General features: G+C 43.7%; 1 protein-coding gene across 10 annotated transcripts in view; it reads right to left on the bottom strand.

Moving 5' to 3' along the window:
* The window catches only part of MCPH1 (microcephalin 1), a 245709-nt gene that overhangs the window by 213995 nt on the left and 18197 nt on the right, over positions 1–13517 (bottom strand). For 7 of the 10 annotated variants that reach the window (XM_047713746.1, XM_047713674.1, XM_047713702.1 and 4 more), the window contains exon 4: positions 1330–1417. In XM_047713746.1, coding sequence (XP_047569702.1) covers positions 1330–1417 — 88 coding nt within the window. Of the gene's footprint in view, positions 1–1325; positions 1458–13517 lie in introns of all 10 variants that reach the window. The other 3 variants (XM_047713729.1, XM_047713719.1, XM_047713739.1) reach the window with 3 other exon arrangements.

Here is a 13517-nt window from a genome sequence, read left to right as displayed (position 1 = left end):
TGAATTACAAATACGCTTGGTGACTTTCAGAACAGCAAGCAAGAAGGTCAGACTGGCAACAGAAAGAATGAGGGAGAGTGAAGCTGAGAACCTTGTCAAAGAGCCCAAAATAATAACAGTCTGAAGTCATGTTCACTTCGCAACTGCCCTTGAGTGAAGGCCTACATTTGTCATGAAATGGTCAAACACACAGTTATGAGAAGAAGAAAAAAAGCATTATCTCCCAGACAATACATGTAACACAGAATCTCATTTGTACAAAACGTGTGTGTGTGTGTGTGTGTGTGTGCGTGTGTCTGTAATGTATGTGTCCTGAAGACCATCTGATCTTCAAGGACCCAACTCAAACCAAAAACTGCTTACTTTGAAGAAAAAGACATTAAGAGAGGTATCTGCCTTATCTGTGTTTACTCAATGTTTTACGATGGAAATACACTCCTTATTAGTGTGTTTTTAAAATAAGTCCTTTACTTCTAAAAGGGTAGACACAGCCACTGCTTGGCGTATCAGAAAGAGTAAGGACTTAGAAGCTCTAGCTCACCTCTAATCAAAGGGGATCTGGACAGAGACTTGAGTTTGTCCATCACTGCCCTGCAAATCTGGCCCGTCCAAGAGGAAATGTCTGAGATACAGGAGTCACCATTTACAGAAAATCTGCGAACCCCCAGGGGAATGTCTTCCTTAACCTACAGGAAATGTATGGGTCTAGTCTTTCTAAGTCAGTTTGGACAAAGTCTGCAAATCTCCTCCCCAACAGGGACCCTCACATGAAAACAAAGCAACACTGACCATTTCCTGGAAAACCGTTTTCCCACAAATAAAGAAATCACAATTAAAACTTTTAAATAATAAAAGAGTGAAAATGTTGTGGATCAAATGTGAACTAGACCTCAAAGGAAAGCCGTGTCTTTAAGTCTGCACTGTGGATTTCCCATAATAAATAACTTACTCAATAAATAACTTGGATATTTCTGCATCAGACTTTAGAGATTTTCCAACTAAACAGCAGAACAGAGGTATTTTGCTACAGACTTGTAACAAACCAAATTCCGAAGCGGTTCGCAGTGCACCTGCACGTCTGCTGGTCTCTTGGCAAATTTTAGTTTTCCACTGGCCAGACAGAGCTCTTCCACTTCCCACAAATCACATCAAAGCACTCAGAGGGTAGACTAAAGTCTATAACTTTCTTAAAAACCCCATGTGGAGAGAACAGTATCATCAACTCCAATACCTAAGACACCTCTTGAATATATTCCACCAAGTGTCACTTTGCAGGAATAAAAGAAGGAATAAATTTCGTAACAGCCACTGTCGAAATCACATACTTACTTTTTTTTTAATTAGGCTCGGCAGGTGTTCCCTCGTGTTCGCCGCAGGGAAGAGCGCTTCATCGACGTGTGCCCCGGCTGTCCGGCACCTGTGTAATTCAATGGACCGAGCAGAATGAGCACTCGTTCCTGTCAGAGTCACACAGCACCACACCGGCACGTGTGTCAGTTAGCAATTTAAGAGATGCAAAGGCCACATTAACAGGTGTGACTTTTAAAGTAACTACATTTATAATGAAATACAAAGGGCAATATAAATTCAACTTTCCAAAATGGTTTCTCTACAGTGTTTTTAAAGTGTAAGAGTAGAACCAAGAGGCAGTTAGGGAAGCAGTTTTTACACAACTTTAGGCTTGTGACAGCCTTCAAACGATGAATGCGGGGCATACGTACGGTATACGCACATGCTGTTAAACTAACAGAAGAAGAGCAAACGGGACATACACGGAGAAATCTAGAGCTAGAAGGGCCTTAGAGAAATCTGGCCAGGAAGATTATCTTGCCCCTAAAACTGGTGTTTCATCAGAGAGCAGGGTGGGCCACACCAGCTTCTCCCGGCCATGCCCCGTGTACCTTAACTGTCTGCCTGTCACCAGTCTGTCATTTCCACTCTCACTAAGCCGCCCGTCACACTTCCCTGTCTTGGGAATCCCAGGACCTACTTCTAAACATTCAGACGCTCAAATCTGAACAATTACAATAATTTTCAAAATGATCTCCTACCTATAGTTCCTACTCTTTTCATTCATATTATTACTGAAAGATTAAGCTTAAAACATTTTATTCATCTCCCCAAAACCCACATCACAAGCCTTCAATCACTCTTGTGTTTATAGAATAATCTCACCTACCTGTTGTTTCAGTCTTTTTAAAATAGGGCCCCTAAACACATCTCCAACTGTATTTCATAAGCCTGTCATGTTCAACATTCAGTATGCAAATGACAGTTGAAAATATAATTGGAATATAATGCAAAAAAGAATAGGGCAAATATATCCATATTCACACAGAAAACTCTTAAATACATTAAGAAAAAAGACAAAACTGCAGAAATGTAAACATGATGCTGTATACTGTACATTAATACAGCATTTCTCATTTTAAGCAAAGTCTGGAAGATTACACACTAAACTGACAATACTATGTGTCACTAGGCTAATGAATCTCAAAGTGTAGTTAGAAGACCCTAGGGTCCCTAAGCCCCTTCCAAGGACGTGTGAGGTCAAAATTTCGTATCACAAGAAGGCTTCCTTTGCCTTTTTCATTTCTCTCTCATGAGCACACAATGGAGTTAAAGCTAAGTGACGTGTGTGTGTGTGTGTGATCTCGATACACTGCGGACACAAACAGAACAGCGCAACTGTCTTTATTAAGCCAGCCATGAAAGAAGTTTGCAAAAAATGCAAAAATTAAAAAACAACCACAGCACAATAATTACGATAAGAGAACAACAAGGTAGGGCAGAAGCTGGAGAGAGCACAAGTGATACTACGGGGGTCGGTCGGAGTGGGAGAAGCTGCAGGTGGGAGGTGACTATCAGATAAATTCTGATGAGGAAGCAGATTCGGAGGATGCAGGTCTTCCGTCTGGAAGACGAGCACAGACAAAGGCGCAGCAAAGCCAACAACAGCATGACAATTCTGGGAAAACAGACCACTTGGTGGGACTGCAGCGAACGCACTGGAGCGAGGGTACCAGGGACAGAAAAGGGTCACACGGGTCGCCCTGAGGGCTGTATCTGGGGGGAGCCTGGACAGGCCACTCTGCGGGATGTTTTCCGGAGGCGGGACATGAGGGCAAAGAGTCCAGTCAGGGACTGGGGGTGGGAGGTAGGGGGACAGGAGATGCTAAGGTTTCACCGAACCTGTGGGACTGGGTGGAGAACCTTGAATGAGCAACATTTAGAAATAAAAATGGAATGTTCTTGAGCTCTTGTTACAACTGGTGGCCTGAGCACATGTGTTTTTCTCTCCTACCCCCAAAACCCCATTCAAATGACAATAAAGCAAAAAAAAATGACACAGACCAACAGAAATGAAGAGTAGATAAGAGATGTCTAGGGAACTGAAAAGCAAATACAGAAAAGGAAACCCGAGCCTGGAAGCTGGATGAGGGAGGCCAAGGGACTGAACTCCTCTCCTCACACCTCAAGGGCTCCAGCAACAAGGACGGGTCTGAGGAGCAGCAACTGCACCCCCAACTGTGCCCACAGTCAGGGCCACTGCACCCCACTCGCTCCAGCCACCAAAGCCGGTAACGGGCTCGGATTTCAGACAACTTGGACCAGGGACGCACTGGACTCAAGGATACCAGGCTGAGTTCAGGTAGCACAAAGTTTCACACAAAAGGAAACGTGTTGTGTGCATTTTCAGATTCAGCTAAAACGACTTTCCCAGTCATAACAATGTAAAGCAAAACTGCTGATTTAGCTCATCTGCTGCTGATTTTATTTATGGAATCAGGAGAGAGGCAGTGTGGTGCGATGAACAGGTGCACGTACATGCGTGGGGTCCCCCAGAACACAGCGCTTGGGGAGCTAAATTTGTGTTTGCAAACTACAAAGTCTAGACAGTGCTGGAAACTGGGAAGTCAAGGCAGCAGCAGAGCCATGGTAAAAAAAAAAAAAAATGGGAATTCAGAGGTCAGGACAGAGCTGCAGCAAGAGGGGCAGGTGGAGAGGCGTTACCCCTGAGGAGCAGGAACTGGGGGAAGGGGCGAGAAAGGGACCACTGTTTCACTACAAGCCTTGTAATAATAGCTGACTTCTCTCTTTCCTGTGTGTGCGGGGGCCCTCTCTCCATAACAGGATGGGAACAGGAAACGAGGCATTCTGATTCAAAGGGCTCCGGCTGGCACAACAGGGAAAGAAAGGGCACCTAAACCAAGACAGAAAATGAAGTCAGGACGCAGTTAAGAGAGGACAGAGAGTTCAGGCCTGGGCCTAGTTACACTCAGGTGCTGCGCTTTACCCACAAGAATTCACCCAGCAGAGCCCCACGTGTAGGGCTGACACTGAGAGGGCACACTGAGAACAGAGACAGAGACACGGTAAAATTCAAATCCCTTCCAGGGCCCTGCAGGAGCCTGTCCCTGCCTCTAAGCTTCCTTTCCGCAGAGAGCCTACCACTGATGCTCGCAGGCCCTCACACACACTGGCATCACCCCGTCACAGACCACGACCTCCTACTCCTCAGAAAACTGGCCCCCCAAGTCTCTGAACGTCTAGTTCCTTCACGTCGTCTTCACCTCAGCTCACAGGTCACCCACTGCAAGGGGTCTCCCCAGCCACTGTGGAGAGGAGGGTCAGGAGGGTAACCAACGCCAAACGGGTGCTGTGGGTACGCCCCTCCTGTTCCCTTCGGAGGATTCACCGAACCCCGCACTTACAAACCTTGTTTCATTAAAACTAAGTTCCACGAGGGAGTGAATATGCCTGTTTAGTTATGACAGTCATGGCCAGGCCTGGCAGAGAGTAAGTACTCAAAAGATATTCTCTGAAGGAGCAAAGGTCTTCACTATAGAAAGAAACAGTGACCTCAAGACCTCATCTTAAACACACACACACACACACACACGTGCACACACAACTAAACATAAAGTCCAAAACCATAAATCCTATTAGAAAGTGGAAGAAAAGATTCACAATTTCAAAGTAAGCCAAGACATTCAGACAGAATATCAAAGACACAAAGCATACAGAAGAAAATGAAAAACTGCACCTCAACAAAATAAAAAACTGGTGTGTTCTGAAAGACACAACAAAGAAAATGAAAAGTCAGCCATAGACTGAGATCAGATATTTACAGTATGTGTATTTGACCAAAAATATTGATATGAATAATGTACAAAAATAGCCTGTAAATCAATATTACAAAGACAAAAACCCAACTTTTACAAATTGGCAAAAGATTTAAATCAAAGACAGTCACTAAGCATGCGATCTTACACTTAGTAAAAGTCATCAGGGAAATACACACTAAAGGCAGAGGGGCTCCTCAAATATATGTTTGGGGTTTTTTTTGTTTTTTGTTTGTTTTTTAATTTTAAGAGAGAGAAAGAGGGAGAGTGAGCAGGGATGGCGGTGGGGGAGGGGGGCAACATCTTAAGCAGACTCCCTGTCGAGTGCAGAGCCTGAAGCAGAGCTCACAATCCTGAGATCACGACCTGAGCCAAAATCGAGAGTCAGACTTACCCCACTAAACCCCCAGGAGCCCCTGGTTAATTATGACAAAAGTCACTGGGAAAAAAATCATCTTTTCAACAATGATGCTGGGACAACCACATACCACACAAAAAAGGATGAAATCAGACCCCTACCTCATACCATGCACAGAAACTAACTCCAAATGGATTAAAGATCTAAACTGTCAGAGTTAAAACTATAAAGTTGTCAAAAGAAAATATAGAAGTAAATCTTCCTGATCTCAGATTTGTCAAGTTTCTTTTTTTTTTTTTTAAAGATTTTATTTATTTATTTGACAGAGAGAAATCACAAGTAGGCAGAGAGGCAGGCAGAGAGAGAGGAGGAAGCAGGCTCCCTGCTGAGCAGAAAGCCCGATGCGGGGCTTGAACCCAGGACCTGGGATCATGACCTGAGCCGAAGGCAGCGGCTTAACCCACTGAGCCACCCAGGCGCCCCTGTCAACAGTTTCTTAAATAACATCAAAAACATAACAAAAAATAAACTGGACCTCATTAAAATTAGAACCCTTTGCTTCACAGGAAACTGCAATGGACATATAAAAACCCAAAGAAATGGGAAAAAATATTCACATATCATACATGATATGGATAGATGCGATCTAGCCATACAATGGAATATTACTTGATAATTTAAAAAAGTGAAATTCTGGTACACGCTACAACATGGAAGAATCTCGAAAACATTATTTTAAGAGAAAGCAGGCAGGCAAAAAGACCGCGCGTTGTAGGATTGCACTCGCATGACATGTTCACAAGAGGCAAATCCCTGGAGACAGCAGATCAGTATTTACCCTGGGCTGGTGGGTATGGAGGGTGATGTAAAGGGTACAAGGTTGCACTCTAGGGTGATAAGAATGTTCTAAATTATGTTGGTGGCTGCAAAACTCTGTAATTATAGTAAAAAACACTGAATTATAGGGGCCCTGGCTGGCTCAGTCAGTAGAGCATGTGATTCTTGATCTCAAGGTCAGGAGTTTGAGCCCCATGCTGGGTGCGGAGTTTACTTAAAACCAACAAGGGGCAGCTGGTGGCTACATGGGTCAAGCATCAGACTCTTGATTTCACCACCGGGCATGATCTCGGGGTTGTGAGATTCAGCCCCAGTAGGGCTCCAGGCTCAGGGGCATCTGCTTGCAATTCTTTCCCTCTGCCCCTCCCCCGATTCGCATGTGGGCTCGGGCTCTCTCTCAAATAAATAAATCTTTAAAAACAACAAAAACAGAAGAACCATGAGAGACTGTGGACTCTAAGAAACAAACTGAAGGGGGCGCCTGGGTGGCTCAGTGGGTTAAGCCTCTGCCTTCAGCTCAGGTCATGATCTCAGAGTCCTGGGATCGAGTCCCACATCGGGCTCTCTGCTCAGCGGGGAGCCTGCTTCCCCCTCTCTCTGCCTGCCTCTCTGCCTGCTTGTGATCTCTGTCTGTCAAAGAAATAAATAAAATCTTAAAAAAAAAACAAACAAACACACTGAGGGTTTTGGAGGGGAGGGGTTTGGGTGAACCTGGTGGTGCATATCAAGGAGGGCACATATTGCATGGAGCACTGGGTGTGATGCATAAACAATGGATCTTGGAACACTGAAAAGTAAAATTAAATTAAAAAATAAAAATAAAATAAAAAATAAAAACTGAAAAAAGCAAAATTAAAACAAAAAAAAGATCAGTAAATTGTTCACTTTCGATGGGTGAATTATATCCACAAAAGAACTGCTACAAAAAAATAAACACAGGAGATACCACTACAAATCCACTAGAATGGCTAAAATTAAAGACTGATAAATCCCAAGTATTGGTGAAAATGTGGAGCAAATGGAATAGTCACACACTTCAAGTAGGAATGTAAAATGATACAAACACCTTGGAAAACAGTTTGGGTAATGGCCCAAAAGCCATAAAAATGTGTAAGGACAAGAATGTGATTATTCATAGCAATTTTACTCATAATAACCAAAAACAGAAAAGTACCCAAATGTCCACTAACAGATGAATGGACAAACTGTGGTATATCCATACAAAAGAATATCATTCAGCTATAAAAAAATAAAATATTGATACACGTAACAATAGAGATAAATTTCAAAAGCATCATGTCAAACAGAAGAAGCCAGGAATAAAATAACACATACTGGATGATTCCCTTTATATAAGACCCTAGAATAAGCAAAGCTGTGCTACAGGGCCAGAAACCAGGTGAGTGCTAGCCCTACGGTACAACTGTGTCAAGGGACAAGGGGGCCTGGGGCAGGGAAGATGACTGCAAAGGGACACAAGGGAACTTCTTAGGATGATGAAAATGCTCACAATATTTTGACTGTGGTAGCGGTGGTAACATGGGTACGTACACTTGTCAAAACTCGGTGAACGGTACCCTTGAAATGGGTATACTTCACTTTATGTAAATTACATTTTTGTAATCACCTAGGCCCACAGAAAGCGGATAATGAACAGGGTAGGCAGAATAATGGGTCCAAAGAAAGAAATGAGAAACAGGCATCAACGATAAAGCGAGGAAGGAGAGAAATATTTCTTAGGAATGCCTCTTTTAAAACAAAGGTCCGTTAATGACCAATTTGTACCCTGAGCAGGGTCGACCAGCTTCTTCTTACTCGAGTGAAACATCATCTATTTCCCACTGTTATAAACAACAAAAGAGCAAAAGGGGGGGTGGCCAGGAAGCACCCTGACAGAAGGCTTGGTGAAAAGAATCAGGATAACTGCACCATCAGACACGCGACATTTAAGTTACAATCAGCAGCATCATAGAGCTCAGCCAGCTCATAAGAACCTCACAGCAATCCTGGTAGATAAATACTGTCACACGATTTTCTCATATTTGATAACTGAAGACATTGCAGCTCACAGGAGATCACTGGTCCAAGCTCACAAAACTCATAAGTATCCTCTACTAGTTAGTAGTTTGTGGGAACACTTGATTCAAAATGTGTGCCTGACCCAGGTGATGCGGAAGACATATTCAGTCCTTACTGGCAATAAGTACCCAACAAGGTACCTGTCACTTGGCAGTGTGGAAAGACGCAGAGACACACTTCTGAATCCACTTTGGGTTTATACACAACCTTTCCCAACAAAGAAGCAGGCAGCCCATAATACCGGTGACGTCATTCTATGCATGCAAACAACAGGTATGCTCACATGTTTAGTAAAATACTGAACAGCCACTATATCAAAACCTGTGTTTATCAGGCACGCAATCAAAATCTACTGAATAAACAAAAAAAGCTCACTAGCTGATTTCTGCTTTTCTTCAGAAATGTAAAGTAACACTATCCTCCCACCTAGTGGTCAAGCAGAAAAGTGTTTCAAGAGAGGCCCCTAAAAGCAGAACCAACTTTTTTGATCTTCAATTGCTGCTACTTCAGAGCCACCAGGGAACAAAGCAGCTTGTGTCATCCTTCCCTCTGAGAAGCCCTGCCTGGGCTCCATTCCAAAGAGCTCTTTCTCCCTTGAGAGCTAAGGAATGGTGGCACTTCCCACCGCAAGCCTGCTCCATGGGCCTCCCATCCGGCCCTCCCATCCCGCCCTCCCATCCCGCCCTCAGGACAAACCCTCTACTGCACCAGGATCAACTCCACGGGTTATGCCAAAGGCACCCTATGTCACCAGCCCCATCCCTGTTGCCTTCTCTCACTACCTCTTCAAAAGCTGGGGCAATGGAAAAGTATTTGACCTGGACGAGAAAAATCCCTTTCAACAGTAAAATGGAACAAGACAATGTGGAGGACCTCCCACAGGGCACGGGTCAGGAAGAGGGATGTGTGCACTCTACCCTCTCCACACACCACACAAAGCAAGACCCGCAGTCACAGTGGGAGCTCAGTCGTCAGAAACCATAGACACAAACTGAACTGTGAAGCAGTATTTCGGACTCAAAATCTCTTTCACTCTTAAAAAAATCAAGGACCTCAAAGCCTTTCTATGTGAGTTATACATATGGATATTTATTATAACAAATTAAAACTGAGCAGTTATCAAAAAATAAATAAAACTGAGTTCTTAAAATATGTAATTGTTAATTCATTTAAAAACAACAATAATAAAACTCAATACATGTTAACACAAATAACAGCTTTTATGAAAAGTATTTCCCAAAACAGGAAAAAAAGGGAGAAAAGTGGCATGGTCATATGTTTTTGCAAATGTCAATAAACAGCTGGATTCTCACATCTGCTTCAGCATTCCATGTACTATGTATGCCATGCCCCTAAACAATACTGTACCCTCCTGAGAAGATTAGAGGGAAAAAGGCAAATAACATCTTATTCATATAAAAAGTTTCAACCCTGCTGACCCCTTACAGGGTCTAGGGACCACAGAAGTCCCTGGACCATGATTTGAAAACTGTTGCTCTAAAACTACAAGGAACCCATTATTCTGATATTATTTACTGACTGATTTATGAATATTAGGTCTTCTCTTTCAATAAACCCATGCTATCTGAGATAGGCAAAATGTCCTACCTTTGAGCTGGTGTTTTAACTGGTAACAGCAGATAATTTGGGGGCTGCTTTGCTTTTAATGAACACAGAACACTGAAAGTTTGCTACAAACAGAAAAACCTAACTGGTACATTTTAAAAAATACCTGTCCTACTGGGGCGCCTGGGTGGCTCAGTGGGTTAAGCCTCTACCTTCGGTTCAAGTCATGATCTCAGGGTCCTGGGATGGAGCCCTGCATCAGGCTCTCTGCTCCGCGGGGAGCCTGCTTCCTCCTCTCTCTCTGCCTGTCTCTCTGCCTACTTATGATCTCTCTCTCCGTCAAATAAATAGATAAAATCTTAAAAAAAAAATACCTGTACTACTAACACACAGCTTTTAATCACAGGAATAGGCTTAAGAAACATTAAAAGTTTAAGGGTAACTTTGAACTCTGTGAGATCATTTCCCACATTTCAGCAGCATGTGCTCTCAAGGTAAGAGTAGATAAGAAACCTGCCCTTCCAGGCTTCCCTCCCACCTGCCTATTCTGTCCTAAAGCCACACCGGTGAGGCAAGGGTGGACCCCTACAAGACTTGTGTTGTCCACTGGGGGAACTCCCAGAGGCTGAGAAGGGGGCATCCGTGTGGGGGATGGCCCGGCATGCAGTGCTGGAGCTCAGGAAGGCAGAGGAGGGTGTCCACATAGACGGAGGGGCAAGGCACAGTGAGAGGTATCAGAATTTAGACAGATGTAGAAGGTCCCCCATGTAGCGGCCAGTGGGGTAAAGAGGACATCTGTGCAGAGAAGAGGCCCAGTGCAGAGGGGAATCCAAGCCTGAGCAGACGACGGGGGCTGTGCAGGGAAGGACACGGTCCTGGAGAAGAGACTAGTCACCCACATACTTGATTAACTGCTCTGCTAACAAGGATAACCGGAGTCAGGTTTCTCACAGTCTGAGAACAAAGCTACAAACACCAGAAGAAGATGAGGACGAGAATGATCCCCCTGGTTTGGGACTGATGTTGCGGATATCAGTGGGAACCTGGCTCACTAGACACGGAGCTATAAATACAGCGGTGTATTACAATACACATGCATAACTACCTCTGTCCACCAGAGGGCGTGGGAGCAGCAACACCTGATGGAAGACCGTGCACCCCAGCACCCACACTACGGGTTCAAGATACCATTTCCAGTAAAAGGAACCAGGGATCCCTGGAGAAAAGGCTGAACGCAGGGCTGGGGAAGAGATGGAACAAGCAAGCTTGGATGAAATTGTTGTGCAAGAAAGAAAATAGGCATTCACAGAATGATGGGAAACAGGTAAAATAACACAGAAGTCAACTGGATGGGCAATCCTGGCCAATCAAAGACAATTTAAACCTTAAAAGGAACAGTGAGGGGCGCCTGGGTGGCTCAGTGGGTTAAAGCCTCTGCCTTCAGCTCGGGTCATGATCTCGGGGTCCTGGGATCAAGCCCCACATCGGGCTCTCTGCTCAGCAGGGAGCCTGCTTCCTCCTCTCTCTGCCTTCCTCTCTGCCTACTTCTGATCTGTCTCTGTCAAAGAAATAAATAAAAAAAGCTAAAAAAAAAAAAAAGGAACAGTGATAGCAATGGGTTACAACTCAGTGATTAGAATAAGGAGACACTCACACAGAGTGTGATGAGGAAGGGTGAGTGATGTAGGTGAAAGCATCTCCCCTCAAATGCCATACTAAACACGAGGGTGAGGGGCAGGGCGGGGGGCATTATTTCCTCCCAGTGCAGAGGCCTGACAGGCACCACTGCAACCACCACCAGCACCACCCCACACCGAGAGGGTTATTCAGGCAAGAGGTGCAGAACTCAGATAATCTCATCGGGAAACCCCAGGTAATCCCAGACTGAGGCCACCACACATCGCTATTCACAATCTTCAACAATATTAAGAGCATGAAAGCCAAAGAAAGATGCAGGCACAGCCCAAGTGAGGGAGGCGAGGAGCTGGGCTGACCAGGGGCAGGGTGCGTGCCTGCAGGGGGCTGGGAGCCGTCTGCTGTGCGGTGTGCGGCTTCAACGGCTGGTGAGACCAGAACCGGCTCAGAACTCAACGGCAGTGGTGTCTCTGTTAACCTCCTAACGTAAGTGGCTGCGTGGGGTCATGCAAGAAAATGTGCTTGTCTGTAGGAAACATGAAATGCCGTGGTGGACGGGCATCCAGGCAATGACCCGTTCTCAAGTGGGCAAAAACAAACGCCTGTGACTCTATTTCCAATGTACCTGTTAGATCAGCCTTCCTCCACGGAACTGACAGCCAACATGACCTTTATTCCTTTTGCCTTCAATATAAAAGTGTCTCGTGTCCAAAGAAACCGTCAGAATTTTTATCAGCTGCTGTTACACAGCGGTCTGCTCTCAGAAAAAACATGCCCAGAAAGAGCCCAACAAAATGGGGTTCTAGTGACACCTAGTGACGTTACGTACTTACTGCCAACATTTTCAGGGGGAAAGGAGCAAAGGCCTGGATAGGCAGTAAATGTAGAACAGGACATATAAAACAATGGTCAGTTCAGCCGTTACCTCTCAATTCTGCTGAAAAAAGTTCAAGCTCACTAAAAATCAAGGAAATGCAAATGAAATAAACTCTATTTTTTCATCACCAAAATAGGAAAGATTAAAAAAAGTGCAACTCAGAGTATAACAGTTATGGGAAACAAGTGTTCTTTTACAGTGTTAGAAGACAATTTAGTGCACTCTTTCCAGAAGGTACTATGACAGCATTTATCATAAATTTAAGTAGATAAGCCCTCTGAACTCAAAAATCCACTTGTGGAATTTAAACCTATGTAAAAGTTACACATCTATAAGAGGTAATGCACACAAAAATATTCAGTGTTATACTATTTCTGACTAGAAACAAAAAGAAATGGAAAACTTCATATTCAGTAACATCAGTTAAACAAATTAGGTTGTATATGTTTTAAAAAATGCTATCACTGTACAAACATGGAAAAATGTTGTCTAATATAATGTTAACTAAAAAAGTTTATGTGCAATCCATTAAAAAAATAAAACCTACATATTTCCATGGATGTACATATAAATATGGACATATAAATGTTCATATATGCAATTTCTATGTATTTAATAAAATGTCTGAAACTGTATATTCCAAATTCTCAGTGGTCAGTCTTCCCCCAAATGAGGGAAGATAAGCCAAGAGGTAGATTAGGTGGGGACCTTTCACGTTAAAAATTTAAATCTACAATAATAAAAAAAGATAATAATAAAATAAAAAAATAATAAAAAAGGAATTTATAGGGGCACCTGGGTGCTCAGTGGGTTAACCCTCTCAGGGTCCTGGGATCCAGCCCCGCATCGGGCTCTCTGCTCAGCAGGGAGCCTGCTTCTCCCTCTCTCTCTGCCTGCCTCTCTGCCTACTTTCGATCTCTGTCAAGTAAATAAAATCTTTTAAAAAAATTTATATTAAAAATGTGATGAAGTTCACTTTAAAGGGACTTAATGAGATTGCCTTTGGGTAATAAAAATTATTTTGGAGTTTCTCTGATCT

The sequence above is a fragment of the Lutra lutra genome, chromosome 2 (genome assembly GCF_902655055.1).
Source record: "Lutra lutra chromosome 2, mLutLut1.2, whole genome shotgun sequence".
NCBI classification, from domain to species: Eukaryota; Metazoa; Chordata; class Mammalia; order Carnivora; family Mustelidae; genus Lutra; species Lutra lutra.
This window is presented reverse-complemented; position numbering and strand designations above follow the sequence as displayed.